The sequence below is a fragment of the Heptranchias perlo genome, chromosome 40 (genome assembly GCF_035084215.1).
Source record: "Heptranchias perlo isolate sHepPer1 chromosome 40, sHepPer1.hap1, whole genome shotgun sequence".
In the NCBI taxonomy this organism is placed as follows: Eukaryota; Metazoa; Chordata; class Chondrichthyes; order Hexanchiformes; family Hexanchidae; genus Heptranchias; species Heptranchias perlo.
In genome coordinates this window covers 17280789-17298667 of record NC_090364.1, presented here as the reverse complement: position 1 = coordinate 17298667, position 17879 = coordinate 17280789, and the positions used below count along the sequence as shown (strand labels likewise).

General features: G+C 45.2%; 1 protein-coding gene across 1 annotated transcript in view; it reads left to right on the top strand.

Annotated features, from left to right (window-relative positions):
* dmc1 (DNA meiotic recombinase 1) overlaps positions 1-17879 on the top strand; it is an 85348-nt gene that overhangs the window by 25853 nt on the left and 41616 nt on the right. Inside the window, exon 9 of the mRNA XM_067974225.1 lies at positions 16872-16945. Coding sequence (XP_067830326.1) covers positions 16872-16945 — 74 coding nt within the window. The remainder of the gene's footprint in view (positions 1-16871; positions 16946-17879) is intronic.

Here is a 17879-nt window from a genome sequence, read left to right as displayed (position 1 = left end):
TTGTATAATTCTGGTGAATTTGCACTGTACCCCTTCCAAGGCAAATATATCTTTCCTAAGGTTCGGTGCCCAAAACTGAATGCAGTACTCCAGATAGGGTCTGACCCAGGTTTGGTACAAGTCATAGAATCATAGAAAATTTACTGCACAGAAAGAGGCCATTTGACCCACTGTGTCTGCGCCAGGTGAAAATGAGCCACCTAGCCTAATGTCACTTTCCAGCACTTGATCCGTAGCCTTGTAGGTCACGGCACTTAAGGTGCACATCCAGGTGGTAATTCAATGAGTTGAGCGTTTCTACCTCTACCACCCTTTCAGGCAGTGAGTTCCAGGCCCCCACCACTCTCTGGGTGAAAAAACTTTTCCTCAGCTCCCCTCTAATCCTTCTACCAATCACTTTATACCTATGCCCCCTGGTTATTGACCTTTCTGCTAAGGGAAATAGGTCCTTCCTATCCACTCTATCTAGGCCCCTCATAATTTTGTACACCTCAGTTAAATCACCCCCAGCCTCCTCTGTTCAAAAGAGAACAACCCCAGCCTATCCGATCTTTCTTCATAACTAAAATTCTCTAGTCCTGGCACATCCTCACAAATCTCCTCTGTACCCTTTCTAGTGCAATTGCATCCTTCCTGTAATGTGACAAATGGAATTCAATCTGGAGAAGTGTGAGGTAATGCATTTGGGGAGGGCAAACAAGGCCTTTTTAGTGCAATTTCATCCTGTAATATGACCAGAACTGTACACAACACTCAAGCTGTGGCCTAACCAGTGTTTTATACATTCCTAGTATAACCTCCCTGCTCTTATATTCTGTGCATCGGCTAATAAAGGAAAGTATCCTGTATGCCCTCTTAACTACCTTATCTACCTGTCCTGCTACCTTCAGGGATCTGTGGACATGCACTCCAAGGTCCCTCACTTCCTCTACACTTTTCAGTATCCTCCCATTTATTGTGTACTCCCTTGCCTTGTTTGCCCTCCTCAAATGCATTATCTCACACTTCTCCGGATTGAATTCAATTTGCTGCTTTTCTGCCCACCTGACCAGTCCATTGATATCTTCCTGCCGTCTACAGCTTTCCTCCTCACTATCAACCACATGGCTAATTTTTGTATCATCTGCAAACTTCTTAATGATTTGGACTTAAATGTAAGGGGCATGATTAATATAGATCACAAAAAGCAAGAGACCTAGTACTGAGTCTTGCGGGACCCCACTGGAAACAGCCTTCCAGTCACAAAAACACCCGTCGACCATTACCGTTTGCTTCCTGCCACTGAGCCAATTTTGGATCCAACTTGCCACTCTCCCTTGGATCCATGGGCTTGTAATTTTTTGACCAGTCTGCCAAGTGGGACCTTGTCAAAAGCCTTGCTAAAATCCATGTAGACTACATCAAACGCACTACCCTCATCCACCCTCTTTGTTACCGCCTCAAAAAATTCAATCAAGTTAGTCAGACACGACCTTCCCTTAAATCCATGCTGACTGACCTTTATTAACCCGTGCCTTTATGCCTTACTCCGTGGTTTATCCTGTCCCTCAGAATTGATTCCAATAATTTTCCCACCTTTGAGGTTAGACTGACTGGCCTGTAATTACTCGGTCTATCCCTCGCTCCCTTTTTAAATAATGGTACAATGTTAGTAGTCCTCCAATCCTCCAGCGCCACACTTGTATCCACTGAGGATTGGAAAATGATGGTCAGAGCCTCCGCTATTTCCTCCCTTGCTTCCTTTTAACAGCCTGCAATACGTTTCATCCGACCCTGGCGATTTATCTACTTTCAAAGATGCTAATCCCCTTAATACTTCCTCTCTCACTAAGTTTATCCCTTCCAATATTTCACATTCCTCCTCCTTAACGACAATGTCTGCATCGTCCCCCTCTTTTGTGAAGACCGACGCAAAGTATTCATTAAGAACCATACCAACATCTTCCGCCTCCACACATAGGTTACCTTTTTGGTCTCTTATAGGGCCTACCATTAGTTATCTTATTGCTCTAAATGTATTTATAAATCATCTTTGGGTTTTCCTTGATTTTACATGCCAATATTTTTTCATGCCCTTTCTTTGCTTTCCTAGTTTCTTTTTTAATTTCACCCCTGCATTTTTTATACTCCTCTAGGCTTTCTGTAGTATTGAGTTCTCGATGTCTGACAAGCTTTCCGTTTCTGCCCTATATTTCCCTGTATGCTCCTTGACATCCAGGGGGCTCTAGATTTGGCAGCCCCACCCTTTTCTTTGTGGGAACATGTTTACTCTGCACCCCTTGAATGCCTCCCACTGTTGTGACATTGATTTACCTTCAAGTAGCTGTTTCCGGTCCACTTTTGCTAAACTATCAGACTTGTACAGGTCCCACCTCCCCCAGAACCGGTCCCAATGCCCCGGGAGTCTAAAGCCCTCCCTCCTGCACCATCTCTCCAGCCACGCATTCATCTGGTCTATCCTCCTATTTCTATACTGACTAGTGTATGGCACCAGGTGTCCTGCTTCTTACACTCTTTCCCAGCTCCTTAAAACTGTCTCATCCCTCTTTCTACCTATGTCATTGGTACCGATATGGACCATGACCTCTAGCTGTTCACCCTCCCCCCTCCAGAATGTTCTGCAGCTGCTCAGTGACATCCTTGACCCTGCATCAGGGAGGCAAAGTACGAATTAAGAGCAGGAGTGGGCCATTCGGCCCCTTGAGCCTGCTCTGCCATTTGATAAGATCATGACTGCTCTGATTGTGACCTCAACCCTACATTCCCATCTACCTACTATAACCTTTGACTCCCTTGTTAATCAGGAATCTATCTAACAGCCTTAAAAAATATTCAGTGACCCTGCCTCCACCACTCCCTGGGGCAGGGAGTTCCACAGACTCACGACCCTCTGAGAGAAGAAATTTCTCCTCATCTCCATCTTAAATGGGAGACCCTTTATTTTTAAACTGTGGCCCCTAGTTCTAGTCTCTCCCACAAGAGGAAACATCCCCTCAGCATCTACTCCTTCGAGTCCCCTCAGGATCTTATATGTTTCAATAAGATCACCTCTCATTCTTCTAAACTCCAGTGTATACAGGCCCACCTTGTCCAACCTTTCCTCATAAGATAACCCCCTCATCCCAGGAATCGGTCAAGTGAACCTTCTCTGAACCGCCTCCAAAGCAATAATGTCCTTTCTTAAATAAGGAGATCAAAACTGCACACAGTATTCTAGATGTGGTCTCACCAATGCCCTGTACAACTGTAGCAAAACATCTCTACTTTTATATTCCATTCCCCTTGCAATAAATGACAACATTCCATTTGCTGTACCTGCATACTAACTTTTTGTGATTCATGTACTAGGACACCCAGATCCCACTGTTTCTCAGTTCTGCAATCTCTCTCCATTTAAATAATATACTGTTTTTCTATTCCTCCTGCCAAAGTGGACAAGTTCACATTTTCCCAAATTATACTCCATCTGCCAAATTTTTGCCCACTCTCTTAACCTATCTATATCCCTTTGCAGACTCCTTATGTCCTCTTCACAACTTACTTTCCTACCTACCTTTGTGTCATCAGCAAATTTAGCAACCATACACTGGGTCCCTTCATCCAAGTCATCGATATAGATTGTAAATAGTTGAGGCCCAGGCACTGATCCCTGTGGCACACCACTCGTTACATTTTGCCAACCTGAAAATGACCCATTTATGCCTACTCTTTGTTTCCTGCCAGCTAACCAATCCTTCATGCTAATATGTTATCCCCTACACCATGAGCTCTTATTTTGTGTAGTAGCCTTTGATGTGGCACCTTGTCAAATGCCTTCTGGAAATCCAAGTCCACCACAACCACCTCCCAACCAATTAGCTTTACTGCGATGTCACATTCCCTGTAATGTTGGTGTTATTGTGGTGCACTTGTCAAGCTAAGGCCTTTTACGAAGGTTGCTCGGTTTTAGTGTTGACATGGAACCTTCTTTAAAAAAAAATCACCCATTCACCCTGTATAGGCATCAAATGTTCATACAGATCAGAATAGAATCATAGAAGTTTACAACATGGAAACAGGCCCTTCGGCCCAACATGTCCATGTCGCCCAGTTTATACCACTAAGCTAGTCCCAATTGCCTGCACTTGGCCCATATCCCTCTATACCCATCTTACCCATATACTGCTTCTTAAGTGAGTTTAACACTTCATATGGTTGAAGTACAGGGCAAGAACAAAGAGTTTGAAGCTACAAAAAAACTCTGCACACTTTACAGCACGAGTACTTCACGGGCTGCTGGATCCAAGGCTTTCTTCCTGTTGATTTATTTCATCTTTTTGTTTATATCAGCTGAAAATTTGTTATAATAATTAATGGTGTTGGCAACCTTTTGAAAGGAATCCTTTAATTTTAGTGTTGATGATCCACCGGTTTGTATAGTTATTAGTTGCGTTCTTGTATGTTGAACTGTTGAAATAATTGTACCCTTCAAGTACCTTAAAGAGCCCCCGTCTCCCTAGTGTAGGGGTCTGTGGTGTGCTGAGCTAGGTAAACAAACTGGGAAGCCACAGGCACCTTTTAACTTTAATCAGTAATTAAAGAAGATAGCCACCACCATCTTTTCAGGACAACTAGGGATGGGCAACAAATGTAGCATGCCCACATCCTGAGAACAAAATGCTTCTTCAGGAGAACCTCCAGTGCTCGTCCCACAGCAGGTGTCAGGCTCACTGTCATAGGAACACCAGTAGGACATTCAGCCCCTCGAGCCTGTTCCGCCATTCAATGAGATCATGGTGATACGTATCCTAACTCCATCCACCCGCCTTGGCTCCATATCCCTTAATACTCTTGACTAGCAAAAAAATCTATCAATCTCAAATTTTAAATGATTAATTGAGCTAGCATCTAGTGCTTTTTGTAGGAGAGAGTTCCACGCTTCTACCACCCTTTGCGTGAAGAAGTGTTTTCTAATTTCTCTCCTGAATGCCCTGGCTCTGATTTTAAGGTTATATCCCCGTGCCCTGGACTCCCCACCAGCGGAAAAAGTTTCTCTATCTACCCTATCAATCCCTTTCAAAATACTAAAAACCTCAATCAAATCACCCCTTAACCTTCTATGTTCCAGGGAATACAAGCCTAGTTTATGCAATCCCTCCTCGTAATTTAATCCTTGGAGCTCTGGTGAATCTGCGGTGCTTCCAAAGCCTATATAGCCTTTCTAAGGTGCGGTGCCCAGAACTGTACACAGTATTCCAGATGGAGTATAACCAGGGCTTTGTACAGCTTCCTCCCCTTTACATTCTAGCCCTCTAGATATAAAGGTTAACATTCCATTCGCCTTTTGGATTTTTTTTTGTACCTGACCACTACATTTCAATGATCTGTGTACATGGACCCTTAAATCTCTTTGGACCTCCACTGTTCCGAGCTTTTCACCATTTAAAAAATACTTGGATCGATCCTTTTTTGGTCCAAAATGGATGACCTTATACTTACCTGTGTTGAAATTCATCTGCCACAGTTTTGCCCACTCACTTTATCAATGTCTCTTTGTAATTTTATGCTCCAGTCTACACTACTTACTATGCCACCTATCCTTTTGTCATCGGCAGACTTGGATATATGGCTCTCTCTTGTGTTATCTAAGTCATTAATATAGAATGTCCAGCAACGTCCTTTTTGAAAGATAAGGTGCTACGTTTCCTTCTCTCTCCAGTCCTTAGGGATCATTAGAATTGAGAGTTGTACCTGTCAGAATGTAATCAGTTCTGTTGGCCTTTTCCTTGAGTACCCTTGGTGTCCAGACTATTCATCCTTAGCCCTTTTCAGCACCTTCAGCATTTCCTTCACTTCCTTATCTATAATTACTATTGTCCTTAAAATTTAATTTCCCAAAGATCAACCCTGGCTTCCAGGACATTCAACAACTTCTTTCATAGACACCAGAAATTGCTCAGGATATCACCATTTCCTAGTTTCCCAATTTCCCCATCTGTAACTTTCAAAGGCCCTTACTGCTTTCTGACTCTTTACTCTGGATCTATTTATAGAAGATTTTTATGTTGTTTTTATGCCCCCACAATCTTAAACTCAATGTCTGTTTTCACCAGTCTAATCTTCACTTTATCCTTCTCTTGTGTGTCCACCACTGAACCTGAAGATCTATATTTGAGGAGTGCCCTTATTCCTTGCATTACTTCTCATCGTAGAATCAAACAGCATAGACGGAGGCCATTCGGCCCATAATGTCTGGGCTGGCTCTTTGAAAGAGCTCTCCATTTAGTCCCGCTCTCCATTTAGTCCCACTCCCCTGCTCTTCCCCATCTGGTTACTGGCCCTCCTGCCAGTAGAAACGGTTTCTCCCTATCTATCAAAATACAAAAGCAAGGAAGTTATGCTAAACCTTTATAAAATACTGTTTAGGCTTCAGCTGGAGTATTGCGTCCAATTCTGGGCACACTTTAGGAAGGTGTCAAGGCCTTAGAGATGGTGCAGAGGAGATTTATCAGAATGGTACCAGGGATGAGGGGCTTCAGTTATGCGGAGAGACTGGAGAAGCTGGGATTGTTCAGCTTAGAACAGAGAAGGTTAAGGGGAGATTTAATGGAGATATTGAAAATTATGAGGGGTGATCAATGGGGGCAATTTTAACCTAAGCCACCCATTGGTAAAGTGATGGGATCGGTGCAACACTGGTTTTACACCTAAGCCAATTTTACTCTCCATTGAAGTCAGTGGAGAGTAATATTGGACGGGGTGTAAAACCGGCATTCCATCCGATCCTGTGGGTTTCCTGAAGGGCGGGTTATGTTAAAATTACCCCCTGTGCCTCTATTTATAAAGCCCAGGATCCCGTATGCTTTTTTAAGAGCCTTATTAACTCGTCCTGCCACCTTCAAAAATTTGTGTATGTGAACTCCCAGGTCTCTGTTCCTGTACCCGCTTTAAAATTGTACCATTTCCTTTATGTTGCCACTTCTCATTTTTCCTTCCAAAATGTATCACTTCACACTTCTCCGCATTAAATTTCATCTGCCATGTGTCTGCCCATTTCACCAATCTGTCTGTCCTCCTGAAGTCTGTTACTATCCTCCTCACTGTTTACTACATTTCCAAGCTATGTGTCATCTGCAAACTTTGAAATTATGCTCCTTGTACCCAAGTCCAGGTCATTAGTACCAACCACTGAGGGACACCACTGTATACTTCCCTCCAGTCTGATAAACAACTGTTCACCACTACTCTCTGCTTTCTGTGCCTTAGCCAATTTCATATCCATGTTACCACTGCCCCTTTAATCCCATGGGGCTTCAATTTTGCTAACAAGTCTATTATGTGGCACTTTATCAAACGCCTTCTGACAGTCCATATACACGACATTAGCTGCACTACCTTCATCAACCCTCGCCATGATTTCATTGTGGAGCTCAATCATGTTTGTCATGCGTGATTTGCGTTTAACAAATCCATGTTGGATGTCATTTATTAACCCTTGTTCTTCCAAATAACAATATTTTGTCCTGAATTCTGGTCTCGGCGTTTCCCCACACTGATGTTAGGCTGAATGGCCTGTAGTTACCGGGTTTATCTTTCTCCCCTTTTTTGAACAGGGGTGTAACGTTTGCAAATCATCTGGCATCTCTCCCATATACAAGGAGGATTGAAAGATTGTGGCCAGAGCCTCCGCAATTTCCACCCTTACTTCCCTCAGCAACCTGGGATGCATCCCGTCCAAACCGGGTGACTTTTCTACTTTGAGCGCTGCTAGTTGTTTCAGTACCTCCTCTTTATCTATTTCTATCCTATCTAATTTCTCTACCTCCTCCTTCTTTACTGTGACATTGGCAACATCCTCATCTTTAGTGATGACAGATGCAAAATACTCATTTAGTACCTCAGCCATGCCCTCTGCCTTCATAAGATTTCCTTTTTGGCCCCTAATCAACTCCACTCTTCCTTCGACTACCCTTTTACCCTTTACATGTTTATAAAATACTTTAGTGTTCCCTTTTATGTTACCCACTAATCTTTTCTCATACACTTTCTTGGCCCTTCTTATTTCCTTTTTCAGGTCTCCTCTGCACTTTCTGTATTCAGCCTGTTTCTCTACTACATTATGAACCTATCATAAGCCTCCTTTTTCTGTTTAATTTTAATCTCGATATCTTTAGCTTTGGATGCCCAACCTTTCCCCCTTGTGGGACTACTCTGTACCGAACTATCTCCTCCTTGAAGGCGTCCTGTTGCTCAACAGGTATTCTCATATTCTTAAAGACCTGTGACACAAGCAAAGGAGGTAGACTTAAAGTGCGGTGTGACATGGACTTGTCATAACCTGCGTTGCAGATACACCCAATTTCCATAATTTTTAAAGCAGAGGATAAACTGATGCGCACAAGTGTAGTTTGTAGCGGTGGTAGATTTGGAAATTGCTGAAGGAGATATGAGCACTGAGGGCATGAAATTTATTTCCCAGTGAGAATTAGGGCATTCTACTCTCCCCAGGAAAATTTTAATTTTTCCACTCTTTGTTCAGTGTATTTTCTGGCAGTGTAGAGCCTACTGTAATTCTGCCTTTCAAAAAAAATAATTTAGGAGGGATGAGGATGATCAAAACAAAACCTTGGAGCTGAATTTTGATACAGGTTCACACCCAAATGTTAACCTGTCTTTTCATCTATTAGAAGCTGATCAACCTGCCGTACATTTCAAACGTTTTTAAAAACAGAAATAACAACTTGCATAGCGCCTTTAATATATAATTAGTGCCAGCGTGCTTCACAGAGGAAGAAAGAACAAACACAAGCCTTTGTGGGGGAAGAAATGGGTTTATAGTTGGGGAGAGAAGTAGTAAGGCGGAGAGGGTTTTAGTGAAGGGGTTCCAGAGAGTCGGGCTGAGATAGCTGGAGACTTTGCCACCATTGGTGGAGTAGAGGCTGGGAGGCATAGAAGATCAGAGTCAGAGAATGGGAGGGAATGCAAACCTAGAGAAGATTACAGAGGTAGGTTGGGGAGAATCCTTGGTGGAACTTGAGGATAAGGATTTTAATTCAACACTTTGTGGACAGGGAGCCAATGTAGGTCAGCCAGGCAGTGGGTGATGGGTGAGTGGAATTTAGTTCGAGTCATGGGGCTCGATTTTGGAATGAAGTAGCGGGTGCGTTGGGGGCTCCGAAAATCGGGGAAATCCCGAGCGGGTTTGGAACCGGGCTCCAACCCGCAGATTTCCGGGTTCCCCACCGACGCGTCTGGGTGCGCACGCCTCATGAATGCGGAAGTCCCACCAGCAATTAAAGCCGGCGGTCTGACAGTTAAGAGTGTTATTTAGATACTTGAAGTACTTAATTTTGTGCACATTGAGGCAGGGTTCCGATTTTCAAACATCCTCAGCGTGTTTCCCGTGCTGTGGGAAATGCTCCATGTTCTACCAGACATGTTTCAGCCAGCAGCCAGTTGGACATTCAAATGCTTGTTTGGACAGACAGGGATAAAAGGTTAGTTATTGCAGCAGGGCACTCAGTTCTTTCAGACAAACTTTTGGCTAGGAGATCATTGTGTTTTCACTGAAAAGTCTTAGTTTCCACTCACAATTCTTCTGTTCGCACATATTTACCAACTTTTCGGACCCCCTCAAACTGACACCATCAGGATTGGGGGGCACAATGGCTGCATTCACCACTACATCCGAGGACGAGCAACATCACCAGTCTCGCCACCCCTCCCTGCACAAACAGTCCTGCAATTACACATACACCCACTGTAAAGTGACCCAATGGGTGGCATCAAGTGTTGCCGTTCATGGTGAACCTCATGAAAGGGCCAAGTGGGACTTCCACATTCATTCCTGTACCTCGCAAATGTGCTGCTGTCACTCAATCAGTCCCCTCCGTCCAGCTGAGCAGAGCCCGGAGAGGAGTGCTCCCACCGACTTGGACTCGCCACAGCTGCTCCTGTGTCTGCTCATGCTCACTTGTGTGTGGTGACTCACCAGGTGCCAACCCGACTAACTCTACTAGGACCCACCGAGGTGTGAGTATCTGCACTGGTGGATGGCTCGTTATGATGTGACGGTGCAACCTCAGAGGCCGGCATGTTGACATCAATTCATATTGTGTGTGATGAATGTTAAAGTTGTGTCATTAGACATTTGTGGGATGCCAGTCTCTGTGTCCCCAACAGACAGGCACTCAAGGGTGCGGCTGATATCCAGCGTCTCCTGCTCCGCGTCTGTGAGGACCACTATTTGTTGCGGCCCCCCTCCAGTCCTCGCCCTCTTGTGTGCGTTTTGCGCTCTCTTCTATAAGGGGAGAAAGAACAGACGTGAGGAAGTGATGATGAAGTAGCCAATTGATGAATGCATTGCTTTGGGTGAGGCTGACCATGAAAGAGGTGCAACAGAGGGTGAGTATCAGACAGAGCCCTCACATTGGATGAGGATTGGGGTGAGTGGTAGTGGTGGGGTGACTAATGGGGAGGTGGGGAAATGCAGGTAAGTTGAGGATGAGCCTTAAGTGGGTGTGAGGAGCGATGTGATGGAGTAGTCTTGGCAGTGCAGAATGAGTTGGGGGGTGCGGGGAGGTGTGGTGATGTGGAACACGGAATCACGGAATGTAGGAGAATCAATAAGCATACTCACTTTGGCTGACCTCATTAGGTCATGGAAACGCTGCCTGCACTGGATCCAGGTGCGGGAGATGCTGCTGCTGGTGACCTCTTCTGCCACCTTGAGCCAGGCTTTCTTGGTGGCAGAGGCAGAGCACTTCCGTCCGCTGGGTAAAATACTTCCCCACTCCTCCTCACCCCATCCACGAACTGCTGCAGTGAGGCGTCACTGAACCTTGGAGCAGCTTTGCCCCTGTGCTTGCTCCATGTGATTTCTGGGTGTTTGCTCCAGCAAAAGCCTTTGGAGCAATGGCCCTTTAAATAGAGCTCCTCCAGCTGAGGGCCTGTGATCCAGGTGCGCAGTCTGCCTGCTGCGCAGCTTTTGGACGGCAAACCTGAAAGCCATGTTAAGTGGCACCAATTCATCTGCGATTGCATGCGAAACGGACATATTTTATTAGTCAGGTTACCCACACAAACATTCACCCCCCCACGCCCTGGCTGCCATCCCGCCTCCATTCTAAAATCGGGGCCATGATCAGGGCAGCCAAGTTCTGGACCTGTTGGAGTTTATAGAGGGGGGAGGTGAGCAAGGAGGGTGTAGAAGAAATCAAGTTTTTAAGTGACAAACCTTGTATAGGGTTTTTAGCAAAAGCAGAGGTGAATTGGAGATGGATGTGGGCTGGTGGTGGATAGAATATCGGGTTTGAAGCTAAGTCTGGGTCAAACAGAACTTTGGTGAGGTGCACAGTCTGGTTCAGTAAAAATTTAAAATACACCAGGCTAGAAATTGATGTCCGTGAAAACAATGGAGCAAAGTATCGTAGGCTATTTGTATGACACTGGTCTGTCCACTTTTAACAGAGGCACTAACGTTATTAAAATAAACAGATCAACACCTCTGTTAAAATAGCAAGCAGGAATGTCATACAAACACATTAAACATTCATCTGCTATTATCTGCAGCAGTAATGTCAAGCCTATATTGCTTTTTAGACCTTGTCAAAAAATGCCTTTTTTGTACTGGAAATAAAAGGCTCCGTTATTAAAAAAAACGGAAGTTCACATAAATATGATTAGAAGGCTCGGTCACAGTGGACCTGACAGACAGTTTCCAGTCTGGAGTTTTCAATCGATTACACTCTTATTGATTATCACTCCTCGTGTTAGAACCATAGAAAAGATACAGCACAGAAGGGGGCCATTTGGCCCATCGTGTCCGTGCCGGCTCGAAGAACAACCAGGTGCCCATCTTCCAGCACCTGGTCCGTAGCCCTGCAGCTTACAGCACTCTAGGTGCAGTCCAGGTACTTTTAAAAAGAGTTGAGGGTCCCTGCCTCTACCACCAATTCGGGCAGCAAATTCCATACACCCACCACCCTCTGGGTAAAAAAGTTATTCCTCACGTCCCCTCTAATCCTTCCACCAATCAGCTTAAATCTATGTCCTCTAGTTCTTGAACTCTCCACTAGGGAAACAGGTACTTCCAGTCGACTCTATCTGGGCCCCTCATAATTTTGTATACCTCAATTAAGTCTCTCCTTAGCCTCCTCTGCTCCAAGGAAAACAACCCCAGCCTATCCAATCTCTCCTCATAGCTGCAATTTTCAAGACCTGGCAACATTCTTGTAAATCTTCACTGGACACTCTCCAGAGCAATTACGCCCTTCCTGTAATGTGGTGACCAGAACTGCGCGCAATACTCCAGCTGTGGCCTTACCAGCGTTTTTTGCAGTTCCATCATTACATCCCTACTTTTGTATTCTATACCTTGGCTAAAAACGGAGAGCATTCCATATGCCTTCTTCACAACCTTATCTACCTGTACTGCCACCTTCAGCGACTTGTGCACATGCACTCCAAGGTCTCTCACATTTCCCTGTGTCCCATGGGCTTTTACCTTTCTGACCAGTCTGCCATGTGGGACCTTGTCAAATGCCTTGTAGACAACATCCACTGCACGACCCTCATCAATGCTCCTTGTCACTTCCTCAAAGAATTCAATCAGATTTGTAAGGCATACCTTCCCTGAACAAATCCATGCTGACTGTGCCTGATTAAACCATGCCTTTCCAAGTGACAGTTTATCCTATCTCTCAGTATTGATTCCAATAGTTTGCCCACCACCGAGGTAAGACTGACCGGCCTATAATTGTTCGGCCTTTCCCTCGTACCCTTTTTAAACAATGGTACTATGTTTGCAGTCTTCCAGTCCTCCGGTACCTCCCCTGTATCTGGTGAGGATTAGAAAATGATCCTCCAATCAATCCGCTATTTCCTCCCTGGCTTCCTTCAGTAGCCTAGGAAACAATCCATCCGGCCCTGGTGACTTATCAACTTTCAAGGATTCCAGTCCCTCTAGTACTTCCTCTCTCGTTATGTTTACCTTATCCAATATTTCACACCTCTCTTTAACTACTACGTCTGGATCATCCCTCTCCTTTGTGAATACAGAGACAAAATATTCATTTAAAACCCTACCCACATCCTCTGCTTCTACGCACAAATTACCCTTATCATCCCTGATAGGTCCCACATTTTCCTTAGCTATCCTCTTGTTCTTGATGTACTGATAAAACACCTTTGGGTTTTCTTTAATCTTACTAGTTAATATTTTTTCATGCCCTCTCTTTGCTTTCCTTACTTCCTTTTTTACGTCATCCCTGTACTTTCTATACTCCTCTAGGCTTTCTGCAGTATTTAGTTTTCTGTGACAGTCATAAGCTTTCTTTTTCTGCTTTATCTTGCCCCGTATACTTCAAGACAACCAGGGGGCTTTAAATTTGGCAGTGCCACCCTTTTTCTTTGAGGAGACGTGTCTGCATTGTACCTGTAGAATTTCACTTTTTAGTGCCTCCCACTGGCTTGCCACTGATTTCTCCCCAAGTAGTTGTGTCCAGTCCACTTCTGCCAAATCACCTCTGGTGGTGGTGTCCCCATGTGCCTGCTGCCCTTGTCTTTCTAGGTGGTAGAGGTCGCTGGTTTGGGAGGTGCTGTCGAAGAAGCCTTGGCGAGTTGCTGCGGTGCATCCTGTGGATTGTACACACTGCAGCCGCAGTGCGCCGGTGGTGAAGGGAGTGAATGTTTAGGATGGTGGATGGGGTGCCAATCAAGCGGGCTGCTTTGTCCTGGATGGTGTGGAGCTTCTTGAGTCTTGTTGGAGCTGCACTCATCCAGGCAAGTGGTGAATATTCCATCACACTCCTGACTTGTGCCTTGTAGATGGTGGAAAGCCTTTGGGGAATCAGGAGGTGAGTCACTCGCCGCAGAATACCCAGCCTCTGACCTGCTCTTGTAGCCACAGTATTTATGTGGCTAGTCCAGTTAAGTTTCTGGTCAATGGTGACCCCCAGGACGTTGATGGTGGAGGATTCGGTGATGGTAATGCCGTTGAATGTCACGGGAGGTTGTTAGACTCTTGTTGGAGATGGTCATTGTCTGGCGCGAGAGTTACTTGCCGCTTGTCAGCCCAAGCCTGGATGTTGTCCAGGTCTTGCTGCATGGGGGCACGCACTGCTTCATTATCTAAGGGGTTGCAAATGGAACTGAACACTGCAATCATCAGTGAACATCCCCATTTCTGACCTTATGATGGAGGGAAGGTCATTGATGAAGCTGCTGAAGATGGTTGGGCCTATGACACTGCCCTGAGGAACTCCTGCAGTAATGTCCTGGGGCTGAGATGATTGGCCTCCAACAACCACTATCATCTTCCTTTGTGCTAGGTATGACTCCAGCCACTGGAGAGTTTTCCCCCTGATTCCCATTGACTTCAATTTTATTAGGGCTCCTTGGTGCCACACTCGGTCAAATGCTGCCTTGATGTCGAGGACAGTCACTCTCACCTCACCTCTGGAATTCAGCTCTTTTGTCCATGTTTGGACCAAGGCTGTAATGAGGTCTGGAGCCGAGTGGTCCTGGCGGAACTCAAACTGAGCATCGGCGAGCAGGTTATTGGTGAGTAAGTGCCGCTTGATAGCACTGTCACTTTGCTGATGATTGAGAGTAAGCTGCTGGGGCGGTAATTGGCCAGATTGGATTTGTCCTGCTTTTTGTGGACAGGACATACCTGGGCAATTTTCCACATTGTCGGGTAGATGCCAGTGTTGTAGCTGTTCTGGAACAGTTTGGCTAGAGGCACGGCTAGTTCTGGAGCACAAGTCTTCAGCACTACAGCCAGGATGCTGTCGGGGCCCATAGCCTTTGCTGCATCCAGTGCACTCAGCCGTTTCTTGATATCATGTGGAGTGAATCGAATTGCCTGAAGACTGGCTTCTGTGATGGCAGGGATATTGGGAGGAGGCCGAGATGGATCATCCACTCGGCACTTCTGGCTGAAGATGGTTGCAAACACTTCAGCCTTGTCTTTTGTACTCACGTGCTAGACTCTGCCATCATTGAGGATGGGGATGTTTACGGAGCCTCCATCCTCCCGTTAGTTGTTTAATTGTCCACCACCATTCACGACTGGATGTGGCAGGACTGCAGAGTTTTGATCTGATCCGTTGGTTGTGGAAACACTTAGCTTTGTCTAGCATGTTGCTTCCGCTGTTTAGCATGCATGTAGTCCTGAGTTGTAGCTTCACCAGGTTGGCAGCTCATTTTTAGGTATGCCTGGTGCTGCTCCTGACATGCTCTTCTACACTCCTCATTGAACCAGGGTTGATCCCCTGGCTTGTTGGTAATGGTAGAGTGAGGAATATGCTGGGCCATGAGGTTACAGATTGTGCTGGAATACAATTCTGCTGCTGATGATGGCCCACAGCGCCTCATGGATGTCCAGTTTTGAGCTGCTAGATCTATTCTGAATCGATCCCATTTAGCACGGTGATAGTGCCACACAACACGTTGGATGGTGTCCTCAGTGCAACGACAGGACTTCATCTCCACGAGGACTGTGCGGTGGTCACTCTTACCAATACTGTCATGGACAGATGCATCTGCGACAGATAGATTGGTGAGGACGAGGTCAAGTAGGTTTTTTCCTCGTGTTGGTTCGCTCACCACCTGCCACAAGCCCAGTCTGGCAGCTGTGTCCTTCAGGACTCGGCCAGCAGTGGTGCTACCAAGCCATGGCCGACATTGAAGTCCCCCACCCAGAGTACATTCTGTGCCCGTGCTACATCCAAGTGGTGCTCAACGTGGAGGAGGACTGATTCGTCAGCTGAGGGAGGACGGTAGGTGGTAATCAGCAGGAGGTTTCCTTGCCCATGTTTGACCTGATGCCGTGAGATTTCATGGGGTCCAGAGTCAATGTTGAGGACTCCCAGGGCCACTCCCTCCTGACTGCATATCACTACCACCACCTCTGGTGGGACAGAACATAGCCAGGGACGGTGGCTAAAAGGTATGATTCTGTGAGTATGGCTATGTCAGGCTGTTGCTTGACTAGTCTGTGGGACAGCTCTCCCAATTTTGGCACAATTCCCCAGATGTTCGTGAGGAGGACTTTTCAGGGTCGACTGGGCTTGGTTTGCCTTTGTCGTGTCCGGTGCCTAGTGGTCCGTCCGGTTTTATTCTTATTATGACTTTTTTAGCAAGATTGTACAACTGAGTGGCTTGCTAGGCCATTTCAAAGGGCAATTAAGAATCAACCACATTGCTGTGGGTCTGGAGTCACATATAGGCCAGACCAGGTAAGGACGGTAGGTTTCCTTCCCTAAAGGACATTAGTGAACCAGATGGGTTTTTACGACAATCCGGTAGTTTCGTGGCCACCATTACTGATGCTAGTTTTTTTAAATTTCAGATTTTATTTTAATTAATTGAATTTAAATTTCCCCAGCTGCCATGGCAGGATTTGAACTCATGACTCCGGATTACTAGTCCAGTAGCATAACCATTATGCTACGGTACAATTATATTCTTATGTACATTTCTATGTTCCCTAACATGCACATTATGAAAAGGGCTGTAAATTTAATATGAAATATAATTATTCTGATCCAAAAATGTTAATGTCATTTATGTCAACATTCAGGTATGTTACATAGGTGAACACACCAAAATTAGGGAACGGATTGTTTCTGAGATCTAAAAATCTGAAAATGGTACAACCCAGTTCCTTGCTAGTCCGATCACTTTCACCAACTGCATTATTCCTTATTTCATCTGATTTTACTCTTCAGTCTGATAGAATTCTTGTGGAACTTCCAAAGCTTCAATCCAAAGAACAGTTTTAAGATCAGATAATCTAAATAAACCTCAGTAAATAAAACAGAAAACTGCTGACTGGTCTTGAAGTTGAAAATTGTTGCTTTTGCAGTAACTTTCTGTGTCATTGACAGGTGAACACCAGATGGAATTACTGGATTACGTAGCAGCCAAATTCCATGAAGAAGCAGGAATTTTCAAACTCTTGGTATAAGCAGCACTCAACTTCAATTGTAAATTTTAGCCTATAAGTTATAAATTGGTAATTGTTCATGATCACATAGGAGACTATCTATACTTCTGATAAATATTTGGGACCTGTTATTGGGGGTGGGCCCTTAATCTGCTTATCAATTGGGGTGATGGGCCCATTATCTGGTTGTTCATTGTGATGGGCCCATTATCTGTTTGTTTCAATAGAATGGTTACAGCACAGAAGGACGCCATTCGGCCCGTCAAGTCTGTACCAGCTCTCAACAAGAGCAATCCAGCTATTCCCATTCCCCTGCCCTATCCCTGTAGCCTTGCAAATTTTTTCCCTTCAAGTACTTATCCAGTTCCCTTTTGAAAGCCATGATTGAATCTGCCTCCACCACCCCCACTGGCAGTGCATTCTAGATCACAACCACTCGCTGTGTAAAAAAGTTTTTCCTCATGTCGCCTTTGGTTCTTTTGCGAATCACGTTAAATCTATGTCCTCTGGTTCTTGACCCCTCCGCCAAGGTGAACAGTTTCTCGCTATCTACTCTGTCCAGCCCCTCCATGATTTTGAATACCTCTATCAAATCTCCTCTCAATCTTCTCTGCTCTAAGGAGAACAACCCCAGCTTCTCTAGTCTATGCACGTAACTGAAGTCCCTCATCCCTGATCAATTCTAGTAAATCTTTTCTGCACCCTCTATTAGGCCTTCACATCCTTCCTAAAGTGCGGTGCCCAAAACTGGACACAACACTCCAGTTGTGGCCGAACCAGTGTTTTATAAAGGTTCATCATAACTTCCTGGCTTTTGTACTCTATGCCTCGTTTTATAAAGTGCCGGATCCAGTATGCTTTCTTAACCACTTTCTCAACCTGTCCTGCCACCTTCAACGATTTGTGCACATATACCCCCAGATCTCTCTGATCCTGTACCCCTTTTAGA